General features: G+C 41.4%; 1 protein-coding gene across 1 annotated transcript in view; it reads right to left on the reverse strand.

Annotated features, from left to right (window-relative positions):
• PAXBP1 (PAX3 and PAX7 binding protein 1) overlaps positions 1–13,530 on the reverse strand; it is a 34,307-nt gene that overhangs the window by 7,030 nt on the left and 13,747 nt on the right. The window contains exons 8-15 of the mRNA XM_003132753.5: positions 12,644–12,767; positions 8,896–8,995; positions 8,694–8,809; positions 6,532–6,731; positions 5,048–5,192; positions 3,999–4,120; positions 3,136–3,212; positions 2,689–2,755 (exon numbers count right to left, since the gene is read on the reverse strand). Coding sequence (XP_003132801.2) covers positions 2,689–2,755; positions 3,136–3,212; positions 3,999–4,120; positions 5,048–5,192; positions 6,532–6,731; positions 8,694–8,809; positions 8,896–8,995; positions 12,644–12,767 — 951 coding nt within the window. The remainder of the gene's footprint in view (positions 1–2,688; positions 2,756–3,135; positions 3,213–3,998; positions 4,121–5,047; positions 5,193–6,531; positions 6,732–8,693; positions 8,810–8,895; positions 8,996–12,643; positions 12,768–13,530) is intronic.

Consider the following 13,530-nt stretch of genomic DNA (forward strand, 5'->3'; position numbering starts at 1 on the left):
TTACTTAATTCTCCCAGGGATAGCACAAGCTAGAACCATTCTAGATGCATACATATTGGAAGCCATAGGGTATCGAGTATGAATTCTCTCAGAAAACCCCAGTGAAGAAGAGCCGCTCCAGCGTCAGACTGGCTTGAGTGAGACTCCCATCTCTCCCACTAAACAGAGGAGGAGCCTGGCAGGTTATCCTGTGCCTCTGCAGAGTGAGAGCAATTATGTCAAGCTCACAGGCCTATTGTGAGGATTCAACAAGATAACCTATATTAAGGGTGTGGTACGGTGCTTGGCACGCAGTGAATATGTAATAAACACTAATTCTCACTCTCACTACTACTATTTTTACCTACGTCAATCCATTACCCTCACAGAGCAGCCAGATGATCTTAAAAATGGCAAAGTACTAAAAACCTTCCATGACCCACATAAGGTCAGCTGATTTTCAAAGTACAAAAGGAATTTAATTAAAAAAAAAAAAAAAAAAGTCTTCTCAACAAACCACACTAGGACAAACAAACAGCAATCGAGGCCTCACGCCCTCTGTAACAATGTACTCAAAATCCATCACAGACGTAAATGTAAAAACCTAAACTCATGAAACACCCAGAAGAAAGGACAGGAGACAAACTTTGCGGCCCTGTGTCAGGCAAAGACTTCTTAGATATGACACCTAAAGCACGATCCAAAACAGGAAAAAGTAATAAACGGGACTTCATCACAATGAAGAACCTCTGCACTTGGAAAAAGGATGAAGACAAGCCACGGCCTGGGGGGAACACTCTTTGCAAATCATGTCTGTGACGAAGTACTTATATCAAGAATACATACACCAAAGCTCAGTAATAAGAAAACCCAATTTGATGGTTTGGTATAGGTGTATTCCATGCACGTTTATAGGTGCTCTTCTTCCTCTTGCTATAATTTTCACTTTCTATTGCTTTATCACTGTATTTGAGAAGAGCATATTTTTAGGCCGAAAATAACATGCTGCTATCTTTCCAGAATTTCCTATGCAGTAGTAGAGAAGAGTGATACTATTTTGTGACTGCAAAACATTGAAAAGAAAATAAGTAGTTTATTCAGTCTATCTGATTTTAAATGTACGAAGAATCTGGAAATAGTAAGCATGGTGGTTTCATTAAAATGTGCACTCTCTGCAAAAAAAATAAACAAAAAAGGAAAGAAAGCCTAATTTTTAAAAATGAGCCACAGATCTGAATAGGTACTTCACCAAAAAAGATATACAAATGGTAAATAAGCACATGAAAACATGCTCAGCGTCATCAGTCATTAGGGAAATACAAATTAAAACCGCAAACACAACTATACACCCAGTAAAAAACTTAAAAAAAAAAATAAAACCCCTGAAGATACCAAGTGTGGTGAGTGGTGAGAAAGAAGATGAACTAGAACACGAATGCACTGTCGGTCCAGAAAACAGTCTTGCCCAGGCGTTTACCCAAGTGAACCGAAATGTACATACCCAAAAAACCTGTACACAAACGGGTTATTCATAATTACTCCAAACTGGAAACAGTGCAACATCTCTCAACTGGGGTTTGGATAAAAATCCAAACCAAAAATCCTATGGTATACCCACCATACACTTGAATACCATGTAGCAATAAAACGGAATGAAAGCACGACAACACTGATAAACCACAAATGCATTATGTTGTGAATGAAGCCAGACTCAAAAGGCTAGATGGCATACAATTCCGTTTCTAAGATGGTCTTACAAAGAAAACTACAGGACAATAAAAAGCTGTGGCACTGGGGGTTAAGAATCTGACTGCAGTGGTTCAGGTCACTGTGGAGGCACAGATTTAATCCCTGGCCCAGCACAGTGGGTTAAAAGGATCCAGCATTGCCACGGCTGCAGGATAGGTTGCAGCTGTGGCTCGGATTCAATCCATGGCCCAGGAACTTCCATGGGCCATGGTGCAGCCATAAAATTAAAAAAAAAAGGCGGTGGGGTGGTAGCCAAAGTGTAGGGATGGGATTGACTGCAAAGGGGCACGGGGGCTTTGGGGGAGAGGATGGAAGTGTCACACATCTTGATCTGGGTAGTGATGACACGTCTGTATGTAAATCACAGCTCCCTATCTATCATCCAGACTCCTCGTCCCTTCCCTAACTCTAGCCATTCTAGACTTCTCTCGGTTCTAGTATATCCTGCTCTCCCTCACCTCAGGGCCAAAGACTCATTTCTTCAGCTGGTCTAACAACCCAAATATTACTTTCTCGGGGTGGAAAGGAATCTCCTACACCCCTTGTCATATGCTTCCATAAACTCTGAATTCCTTTTTTCAAAATTCATCATACCTGAGATTCCTGGTTTGCCATCTGTTCATTGTGCTGGACGATAAACAACTGTGAAGGCTCTACTTCTACCTTGCTCAGTGCTAGGTCCTCCCAACTTAGAAGAGGACCTGGTACCCTACTTGCTGAATAAAATAACTGTGCTTTAGTAAGGCACTGTGTTGTCTCGTCTGCTCCTTAATGGAACTCAGAATTTTCTCCTCTACAAACCTCAAACCCAAATCAACTTTTGGAATAAAGTTAGTTTGTAAAATGGAAACTTTATATAGACATAGATCTAAGCCTATGAAATTACTTAACCAAATATTAAAATAATATATGAAAATCAAACAAAATCTCAAGTCTTTTAGACAGCCCACAGACACGTACCTTAACTGAAGACCAAAACTGTCGTTGAAAAAACAAATAAGGCCCAGAATTTTTATTTTCTAAGACACTAAGAAAAAAAGAAAAAGACGTCATGATGAAATGTTTTATATGTTCATGTGCCATCTAATTCCTAGAAGATTTCTTTCTCTATGTAAAAGAGGTGAACAAAAGAAAGAGCTAATTTTTTTCAATTTCCGAACAACTGTATTCCAGAGGATAATCATTTACTCTGAGATGGTAGGGGACAACAGAAAGCACTGTGTGCTTTTCCCTGCTTAAGGGAACGACTTCCCCACTGAGCCAGTCTCTCTGGGCTACAGGCTTACCCTACGTAGGCAAGGTCTGTATTTCATGCTACATATACTTCGTTTTCCCAGAATTTAATAAGCCTTCTCTGAAAGAGAATGCGGAATACTATCACCTTTAATGTTCTCAGGAGTTACTTACTTTTTGGGATATAAGGGCATGAATACATCATCATCTAAAGTTCTCCTCATTCTCAATAAAAGTGCTTTAAGGTACACCTAAAAAGTTAAAAATAGACCATGCATTTTAATAAGGGTTATGGGCAAAGTTAGGTTATAGGAAATAAAGATAAGCTATATTCCAAGTCACGTAATTGAGTACTCAACTCTGAGTGAACAGTTTCGAATGTCTGACCTTTCCCACCAAAGGCCCTAAGGTTTTTAATACTACTCTTAGTTCACATCAACGATCAAGCAGTAAAGCAACTGAGAAATCGTCCAACCCCTTTTCTGCTACATAAAGATTTAGGATCAGACCTACACCCTGGTTTTTCCAAAATGAGGTCAATGAAAACAAAACAATGATAAAGAGAACTTTCCCATGTCTAAACAGCTCCTAAGAATGTCCACTGGGACAGCAGTTTGAACTTTGGAAACTAGGTATAAAACAATACCTAGTGGTTTTAAACATTACTGAAATGTTTCCTTATTTATATCGTCAGTCGTTACCCATTCTAGTAGTCTTAGGTTCTTTTTCCTAAAAAATACATTTCTTCGAGGGAGGTCTGATTAGTCCGATTGAGAACGGGGGTAGGGTGATGAGCAGGGCGACAAATGGCATAAATGAAGGGCTAATACCGTCACCCTTCCACAGAGATTTTAAAACTAAAAACTACTCTCTCAAATGCTGTATATTTCAGGTGACAAAGGATCAGATGGCCCAAGTGGGAGAATCAGATTTTCTGACTGGCTCCTAACTACTCATTCTCTCAATTTTTGCTCATTTTCAAAGGGAGAGAAGATAAAATAATTTCAAAACACCTTTCATAGATAATAATAAATTACCTGTGTATTTTTGTTTTCTGCATTCACTACTGAAGGATATCCATTTATTAATTTTAGCGTAATTCCAACCATTCTTGACGTCTGTGTGGTAGAAAAGGGGTCCCACATATTTTCAGCTATCACTATGAAGAAAAAAAAGAGTGTACTGAGATACAGAAGTACCCTGCAGCTGGCTTAAATCGGATGTCAAGCTGTCCTCAACTGAGAAACGCCAGTCATGATTTGCTTTTTCTTTCCCTCGAGTATAAGCTTCAGTCTTCCTTGTCCTATTAACTGTGGCAAATGTGGAGAGGGAACAGACTCCTATTATTTTCTGCTTCTTGGTGAAGATAAAGATGGGAGAAAGAAGGATTTCTGTATCATAGGAGATGCTGCCCCAGTATCAAGAATTTCTAACTAGACTTGAACTTTATTTTTAGCTTTTTTTTTTTTTTTGGCTTTTTAGGGTTGCACCCACAGTATATGGAGGTTCCCAGGCTAGGGGGTCCAATCAGAGCTACAGCTGCCAGCGTGCACCACAGCCACAGCCACGCCAGATCTGAGCCGCATCTTCGACCTACATCACAGCTCACGGCAACACCGGATCCTTAACCCACTGAACCAGGCCAGGGATCGAACCCGCAACCTCATGGCTCCTAGTTGGATTCATTTCCGTTATGCCACGACGGGAACTCCTATTTTTAGTATTTAAAATAGGTCCCTTATGTCCATGATTCCTAATCTCTTATGAGAAACAGATAAAAGTAATAAATAACATTGTTCCCTGGAAAAATACATAATTCCCCCAGGACTAGATATTTAGTTTTGCTTCAAGCAGTCTTAAGGTCCTAAAATTTGCCTATTGGTCAACTGGTGCTCCCACCTCCAGGCCCTCCCCAAGGTGGTCTTCCAGCTCCAGGTTAAGAGAAGTGTACCTTTTAGCCATCTCTGAGTCTGGTGGTAACTCTACTATTTACACTGTAATTTCCATGAGAACGTATGCTCTGATTAAAAACTCCTAAAAAGAGATGTGAAAAGCCCAACGTGTTTGAATGGTCGGCAATCTCTACCTGTTAGTTTGGGAAGAATCACCTTTTCCACAATAGTAGGTAACAGTGCAACGTCTACATCATCTTTTTCTTGCTCTCGCTCTTCACAACCGTAAAACAGCAAGGACTCAAACCACAGCATGTTCTCGAAGTCACGACATTTTGCCTAGAAAACATTTAGAAGGTTTACTTAAACAAAACGGCGGCTATTTCTTTCTTCTTCTGGCCATGAAGAGGAACTGCAACTGGCTTTAGCCTCCAGTCATAAACTAAAAACTGGACAAAATACAAGAGAAATCTATTTCCAGGGAATGTGCCACCCCAGGCAGTTCAGGACTGGGCCCCTGAAGGCCGGGGCTCCAGCGAGGGGAGCTCCTGGTCAGGCAAGCAGAGCAGAGAGCTGCGAGCAGAGCATAGTTTTGGTGAGTGGAGGAGACAGACACCAAAGTTCAGGGAGGCCGAGCTGGCTGGAAGCTGTGGGGCCAAGGAGGCAACCGCACAGAAAAAGAACTTCCAAATGCACACAGGTCCCCGAGCCTCTACCGTGTACCAAGACGCACAGGCACAGAGTGGAACGCCACAAGGTCCGGCCAAGGGCAATCAGGAGCTGGGAGCCGATGGATCCCAGAGCGCACATCTTTTCCCCTGTTGCTTCCAGGCCCTCCTTTCGTTACAGTTTACATATGCAGGCCCGCCCATCTCATTCGCGCCCACGGCTCCACGCCTACGTTGGTAATTTCCAAAACTGTACCTTAAATCTGACCACCAGATGTATGCAACGCCAATTCCAGTTCCCTCCCTCACGTAACAGGTCAGCAGGCCCTACTGATCCACCTCTTACACCTATCAGTTTACTTCATCCTCCTGGTCTCCAGCACCACACAGTTCAAGGCCCCATTTCACACCTACCCCATTAAGGTGTCCCATGAGGTTCCAGGTTTTTCTGGGATCAATGAACCCAAGTTTTTTTTTTTTTTTTTTCTTTCCTTTTAGGGCCACACCTGCAGCATCCCAGGCCAGGGGTCAAATCGGAGCTGCAGCTGCCAGCCTATGCCACAGCCAGGGCAACACCAGAACCAAGCTGCATCTGCGGCCTACATCGCAGCTGGTGGCAATGCCAGATCCTTAGCCCGCCGAGTGAGGCCAGGGGGTCAAATCTGTATGCTCAAGGATGCTAGTCGGTTCTCAACCTGTTGAGCCACGATGGGAACTCCCAGAACTAAGTTCTTATTCATTTGTTCATTTAGTGTCACTGCATGTAATTTTAGGTGACTGAGAAAGACACTGACATAAATTGGAAAGCAACAAAGAGGTCTCTTGAGAGGGGCTAGAACATAAAAGGAAAGCTCTTGAGATGACACCCAGCTATAATTTTTATCAATTATAGCCCTGTGACCTATCTCTTCTGAAAAATACTTTGCTAAAGCGTGTATCTCTAGCTTTGAGATTAGAATTAACCAGACCTCATGGTATACTGCTTTCTAACGTTCAGAGAAGCCACTCACCTCAAGAGGAGTCCAAGTGAGAAGCTGCAGCCTTATAAGGGGATTGAACAGCTTCGGCAAACAAAGACCAATGTAAGCATCTTTGTAGGACATGTAGTATTTTGAACGCCACGCTTCAAACTGGGATTTAATACAATCGATTGAATAGAAACTCTCGAGGACGTCTTCAAAAACCTTGCTGGACTCCTTTGAAATTCGATCTAAAAACGACAGAACCCCAGAGAACCATACTTTAGTATGCAGTAGAAAAAGCAGTTTTCTTTATAGCTTGAGTATCAATAAGATAGGGCTCATTAACAAAGGAATAACTGCAACTTAAAAAAACTAGAGATAAGCTTAGGTTCCAAGCATCTCTCCCGCAAACCGTAGCGTAGGAAGCCTTTGTTTTGCAGTTCCCACATGTACCACTTTCTGTTCTGACTTGAACAACTCTGTTCAGATGTCAGTTACCAGAGAATAGAACTGTAACTGCATAAAGTATCAACTCTGTGTCTCCTCTTCAGCCCGCAAATCACCGTGTAACGGAAGTGCATGATGATCAGTGACAATTACGTCGCTTCTTTCAAAGTCTGCTGGTGCTGCGATAACTGACAGAGACAAGAAGCCGTAACGGATGCGAGGATGTCTAAGTGAAAAGCTGGTGCCCCATGACTTGGAAAAGAGACTATTTTTACGTAGGTATTTATTTGGGCTGGCCCAGAGCACGCAGAAGTTCCCGGGGCAGGGAACAAACCTGCGCCATGGCCATAACCAGAGTCACAGCAGCGACAACACCCGATCCCCAGACTGCTGAGCCATGAGGGAACCCCAAAAGGGGACTGTTTATAATGGGATAACCTAACATTTGCCACTGGTTTTATGCAATAAGAAGCAGCATCTTGGAGTTCCCCTGGTGGTGCAGTGGGTTAAGGATCTGGCATTGTCATTGCTGTGGCTCGGGCTGCAGTGGTAGCACAGGTTCGTCCCTGGCCCAGGAACTTCCACATGCCATGAGTGTTGAGGAAGTGGAGGGGTTACTTCTCAAAACAAAAGTGAGAGAAAAAAAAAAGCTTCTCCAACTAAGTTCCAAACGACATGCTGTCAATATAATACCAAATAATCACAGCCAACGTTAGGAAATACAGACTTTTATTTGGGGATCCTTCTGGCAATGCCTGGCATGTAGCAGTACTAACTATTCCTCCTGGCTGAATTATTTAGGACCCCCAAAGTCAGGAATTTCCTTTAGGGCTGAATGTGTCCATGCCAAGCTTTACCTTTCCAGACCAGATGGTTAGGGCCGTGCCTGGGATCTGAAACATCTTCTTGTCACTTTAAAAATTCTATGATTCTGGAGTTCCTGTTGTGGCGCAGCGGTTAACGAATCCGACTAGGAACCATGAGGTTGCGGGTTCGATCCCTGCCCCTGCTCAGTGCGTTAACAATCCGGCGTTGCCGTGAGCTGTGGTGTAGGTCGCAGACGCAGCTCGGATCCCGCATTGCTGTGGCTCTGGCGTAGGCCCGTGGCTACAGCTCCGATTAGACCCCTAGCCTGGGAACCTCCATATGCCACGGGAGTGGCCCCCAAAAATAGCAAAAGACAAAAAAAAAAAAAAAAAAAAAATTCTATGATTCTGAAGAGTAATATCATTTGAAATATGAGTACTAAATAAACCTTATTACAGAGGTTTAATAAACCTAGTGACAAATTATCACTAACTCCGAGAACGCACATGATAGTCAGGAATAAAAATGACTGCAGGTTTTCACAATTAAGTAAAAAGCGCCTGGTTCTAAAGCAGAGGCCACAAAACTTCAAATTATTTCATGGTAAAAATCACAGCCAAGCAGGAGTTCCCATCGTGACTCAGTGATTAACGAATCCGACCAGGAACCATGAGGTTGCGGGTTTGATCCCTGGCTTGCTCAGGGGCTTAAGGATCCAGGCGTTGCTGTGAGCTGTGGTGTAGGTTGCAGACGCGGCTCGGATCCCTTGTTGCTGTGGCTCTGGCGTAGGCTGGTGGCTACAGCTCCAATTGGACCCCTAGCCTGGGAACCTCTACATGCCGCGGGAGCAGCCCTAAAAAAGGCAAAAAGGCAAAAAAAAAAAAAAAAAAAACCACAAACATAGCCAAGCAGAAGCCAAACTGACAATGAATCTCATTTCCAAATAAATGTCTAACCTTTTTCCAGATTGAAATTTGTAATATCTGTAGAGGTTTCTTCATCATCACTGGAAAGGCCTTCGAGGTGATCTGCCATCTTCCCGGTTTGCTCTCTGGCTTGTCTACGACGAGTCCTAAATAACAAAAATCAGGTTCCCAAACCAGATAAAGGAGACCCTGCCCTTCACAACAAACCAACAGCCAGCGTGTGTCGAATTACCTCCTGGCCTCCCGCTCGGCAATCCGACGTTTCGCATGCTCTTGATACAGTGCCCGATCTCGTCCAAAGGAATCAAGATTTGGTGCCATCAGAGCTTTATCTGTAAAACAATCATGGTTACAATTAAAAGCCTTCCTTCCACAATCTTGAGGAAAGAGTTTGCACAGAATAAGCCATAATGATAGACTGCTTACTAATCTCAACAGCAAGGGTCTGCACTAACTGGTAAACCAGGAGTTTTCAGGTTTAGAGCAAATCTCATCATTATTCTGTGTTCCCACAAAAAGGAGCAGAAAAACAAGCACTACACAAAGGCAACTGGGCTTAATCACTGTTCTTATGCCTAAGGACTAGTTTAAGCTATGGTGATGACCAAATAGGTTAAAAATCTAAATTACCTCTGCAAAGGGAAAAATGATAGATTACTTTTTTTAAGGACGGACTTAAGCATCACATGTTGAATGATACGAAAAGAAAGCAAAGAAACATAGGTAGGAAGGATGAAAAAACAGCTTTGTTGCAGCAGTTTAATAATTGATTGTTTTATTCAATTTTCCTTTGTAGACATTTATTTGCTCTTACTATTTTAAGAACAAGGGCAGAATCAGCACATAGAGTAAAAATCTGAATAGGACCAAACACTAAAAGCACAACTCCCTCCTTTTTTCCCCCCCTATTTTCCATCTCTCTCTCTAACTTCTAGGGCAATTTTCTAGCTTTGGCTTTCAACTTTCTTATTTAAATTTACATTTCAGTCACCACATTTTCAGTTTCCAAGAGATGGTTCCTCTCAGAATGTTCCTTTTCGTGGCATCCTCTAACTTGTGCTGTGCCCAGGACACCTGGACACCTTCTATCATCTCTCTGGGGAACATCAATTATGTTCTCCTGCCACCTGCATCGTCTTTGTTTCCTTAGTCCCTTTGGTTCTATGGCTTGCGTTGCTCTCTGATGACCATGAACTACCTCCTACATGAGAGTGAGATCGGACATTCCATGGACCTCGCTGGGAGTTGTCTAACTGAGCCATCTCCATCACATCATTGGGTAAAAGGCAACTTTTTGTGGGGGCCCCCAAATGTCAGCATCTCACGATCTTTTCTCGGGACCCCACTCTATTTCTCCAGAGAAGAGTCCTCGAATTCTTGCCCAGGGTGGAAGGAGGAGTGGGAGAAACATCTGTGATGCCTCCTCATTCCTACATTTAAGTTCTGCACTCTGGAGATACTCCGTAATACACGGAGAGTAACAGGAAGCAAAAAAACCCAAAGGATGGTGCTGGTGGTGTGGAATCACATGCAAAATAAAAGACATCAATTAACAACTTTTGCGTATTATTTCCCTGATACCAAAGATGTACCACCAAAACCAACAATAGGAAAAATAAAACCAAAAGTAAACTTGTATCTACTTCAGTGTATCCTAAGCTTCCTAGATCCAATACTTTTTAAAACTTGACTTTTTTTTTTTACTGAGTTTTCATTCATATTTCAAAGTAGCTTGATATCAGGACGTGTGTCCCAGAGTTCAAATTATGAAAAAGACTAGTAAATAACAAAGATGCCCCAGCTCTATCTCAACTGCAATTCCACTGCACACCGCAGATAAATCAGCTAGGAAGTCCCAAACTAGAGAAATGATTCCTGCCTCTTTAAGAGGTAGCCTTCTTTAGAGAAATATTTTTAAAAAATTCACTACTACAACAAATACATAAAACATATTTATAGATTTTGTAAAATATATATTGGTAGATATGAGAATAGATGACCCAAGTGATAGCCCCTCCGTTTCTCTAAGAATTATATGCAGTACTCGTGATAAGTGTTTACAAATCAAACAGATGAATTTCAGGCTGTATTTTTCTTTAAAAAAAAAAAAAAAAAAAAACAGAAAAAAAGAACTGATACTTCAGAATCCCACGCAATTTTCCTCAAATCTCTGGCTATGAATGGATATTCCCTGTAGGATAGTTATTTTTCACTTTCTCATTATCTTTCATTTTTTTCCAACTCTCAATCTAACTACCATCCCCCATTCAATCCTTACTCTAATTTCCAAGTAAGTACATAGCTCCAAATTATAAAGAACAAATTATAGGCAGGAAAAGGTATTTTGATGACATGCACAGCTCACACAACCATTTAACTTAAAAGGAAATTACTTCCTGTGGAGATATAATGATTACCTGCAATCTGCCCCGAAATCGGGTTCTATCTGGATCAGAGGTGTTTGGGAGGGATGTATTAGTCATCTAGGGCCCAGTATGGCAGCAATCCAATTTAAACATGTGCGGCAGAAACAGGAGGTCAAAGCCATCCACGTGGCTTATCTCTGAGTCCTACTCATCTCTGAGGACAATACGACCACCCCTTTAGCATGCTCCGAAACCCATGGGGCACCCAGCAGAATGCACTTCCAGGATTCACTGTCTAGAGGGCATGCTATATGGCAAAGCACAGTTTTCAGAAAGAATAACAAAACGTCTCTTTGCATTTGGACACCTGGGGTGGTTGTTTCACATGCAGATAAATGGACACCATCCAAGACCTGGCAAGTGTCCCTGGGGACAGGACTGAGAAATCTGCATTTTAAATCAGTCTCTGGGTAATTCTAATGCGCACTTCCACTTAAGAACTGCTGACACAGGGACCGAAGAGAGGACAAAAGAAGCCACAGGAAATCCAACACAGGAAAATTCCTATTACAGCACCCAAGAATACAGAGGGCAATGGAAAAAATGGAATTAAAAGGTTTAAAGCATCTGGCTCAAGAATTTTAGCTAAACTATTTAATAAGAGGTTTCCAGTTAATTGTGCTTTTCCATAACCCACATCATAGTGAAAGAAATATAAATTCAATTTCCAAATTTTGTTCACTAAAATTTCAAGAAGTGTAGGCATCAACTGATCTACTAGAAAACCCAGTATAGAAAGCAAACTAGAAAATACAAAAAAATTCAAATACAGGAAATTTTGCTTTATTCAAGAGGTAAAGCTCAAAATTCCCCTGATCTTGGAGTTGTATCATTTGTTGTGCAATAAAACTCTCTACCATCCAAAATTTCCAGTGCCTAACTCAAAATCTTTGTGTGATCAATAATGGCATTTGTACTAGTGTTATGAACAAGATAAAAATGAGGGGAAAAAAATCAATTAGAGCCAAACAGACACTAATTTTTCTTTTTTTTTTTTTTTTTTGCTATTTCTTGGGCCGCTCCTGCAGTATATGGAGGTTCCCAGGCTAGGGGTCCAATCGGAGCTGTAGCCACGGGCCTACACCAGAGCCACAGCAACGCGGGATCCAGTCGCGTCTGCGACCTACACCACAGCTCACGGCAACGCCGGATCCTTTAACCCACTGAGCAAGGGCAGGGACCGAACCCGCAACCTCATGGTTCCTAGTCGGATTCGTTAACCACTGCGCCACGACGGGAACTCCAAAACAGACACTAATTTTAAGATAAAATACTGATTATGTCTTTTCTATACTCTAAAGAATGAAAACATATGCCCAAAGAAGAATAAGATTGATAGAATATCTGTGCATGATTTGAGCTCCTCTGTGAAGCTATATTTTCTTCAACACAATCCGAGCACATGCTATAAAAATTTTTTGGATCTACCTGACAAGAGCAAGGAAGTTTGTTTCTTTAGGAAAAAAATGCTCTGAGACGTCTAATTTTCAATTAGGATGCACTAAGTAAACAAGGGTGTTTAATGAATAATAAAAACCTTCAAGATGGACTGACTTGAATGGCTTGAAAACTCCGAAGATTCATCTTTAATATCATCTTGTCGTCTTTGGACAAGGCGGGAAGCTCGCTGTTTGTACAGCTGATGTATGGCTGATTCAAGTTCATTAATCAGTGGCACCTGTAAAAATACAACACACTCCGTAACACCAAACTCCTGGCTGCTTATTTATCTGAGGGTTCCATATGATTTCCGGATTTCTGAAAAAGCACCCTCTGGACAGAATAATCATGAATTCCCAAAGGGACACAAATAGCAGTTCAGTTTTAAAACGTTTGGAAAACAGCACTTCTTCTTTTAATCCGTATACAGAGCTATAAGGTCCAGTGCCTAGTTAGCAGAGCAAAAGTTTGGTTAGGAAACTTAACACTTGAACATTTATTAGTAAAGAGAGCAAGTAGAGAAATGTCAGAAATTTCAGCGCTTTCCTTTAAGAATGAAATACTTGGGGATCCTTTTTTAAAAGTTCACGATCTACCCTGCAATGTCTGTAGTTTAAAATAAACCATTATTGCGGTATAATACCAAAAAATGCAATGGCTCTGGGTAGGTAAGAACAGAACTCTCCAACTGCCCAATTTTGGACACTTAAATTGCTTTGCCATTCATATGTGCCAAGAACCTTACAGGAGGTTACACTATTCTGCAGCATTATTAAATATTTTAAACATAAATTGCATTCATTTACATTAAGGTGAATAAAATTTCTAGCTATCACTAACCTATCTAAAATCAGTCTCTCTAAAACTCAGAAAATCCTTCTCTTCCTATCAAATGTTTAAATTTTCTCCATATTTTGTAAAAAAAAAAAGTCATAATGTTAATATAATAAAATTCTTTGCACAGCTTGTCGGTTTACTAAGCCAACAAATTTTTCCAGGTT

Source organism: Sus scrofa, chromosome 13 (assembly GCF_000003025.6).
Source record: "Sus scrofa isolate TJ Tabasco breed Duroc chromosome 13, Sscrofa11.1, whole genome shotgun sequence".
NCBI classification, from domain to species: Eukaryota; Metazoa; Chordata; class Mammalia; order Artiodactyla; family Suidae; genus Sus; species Sus scrofa.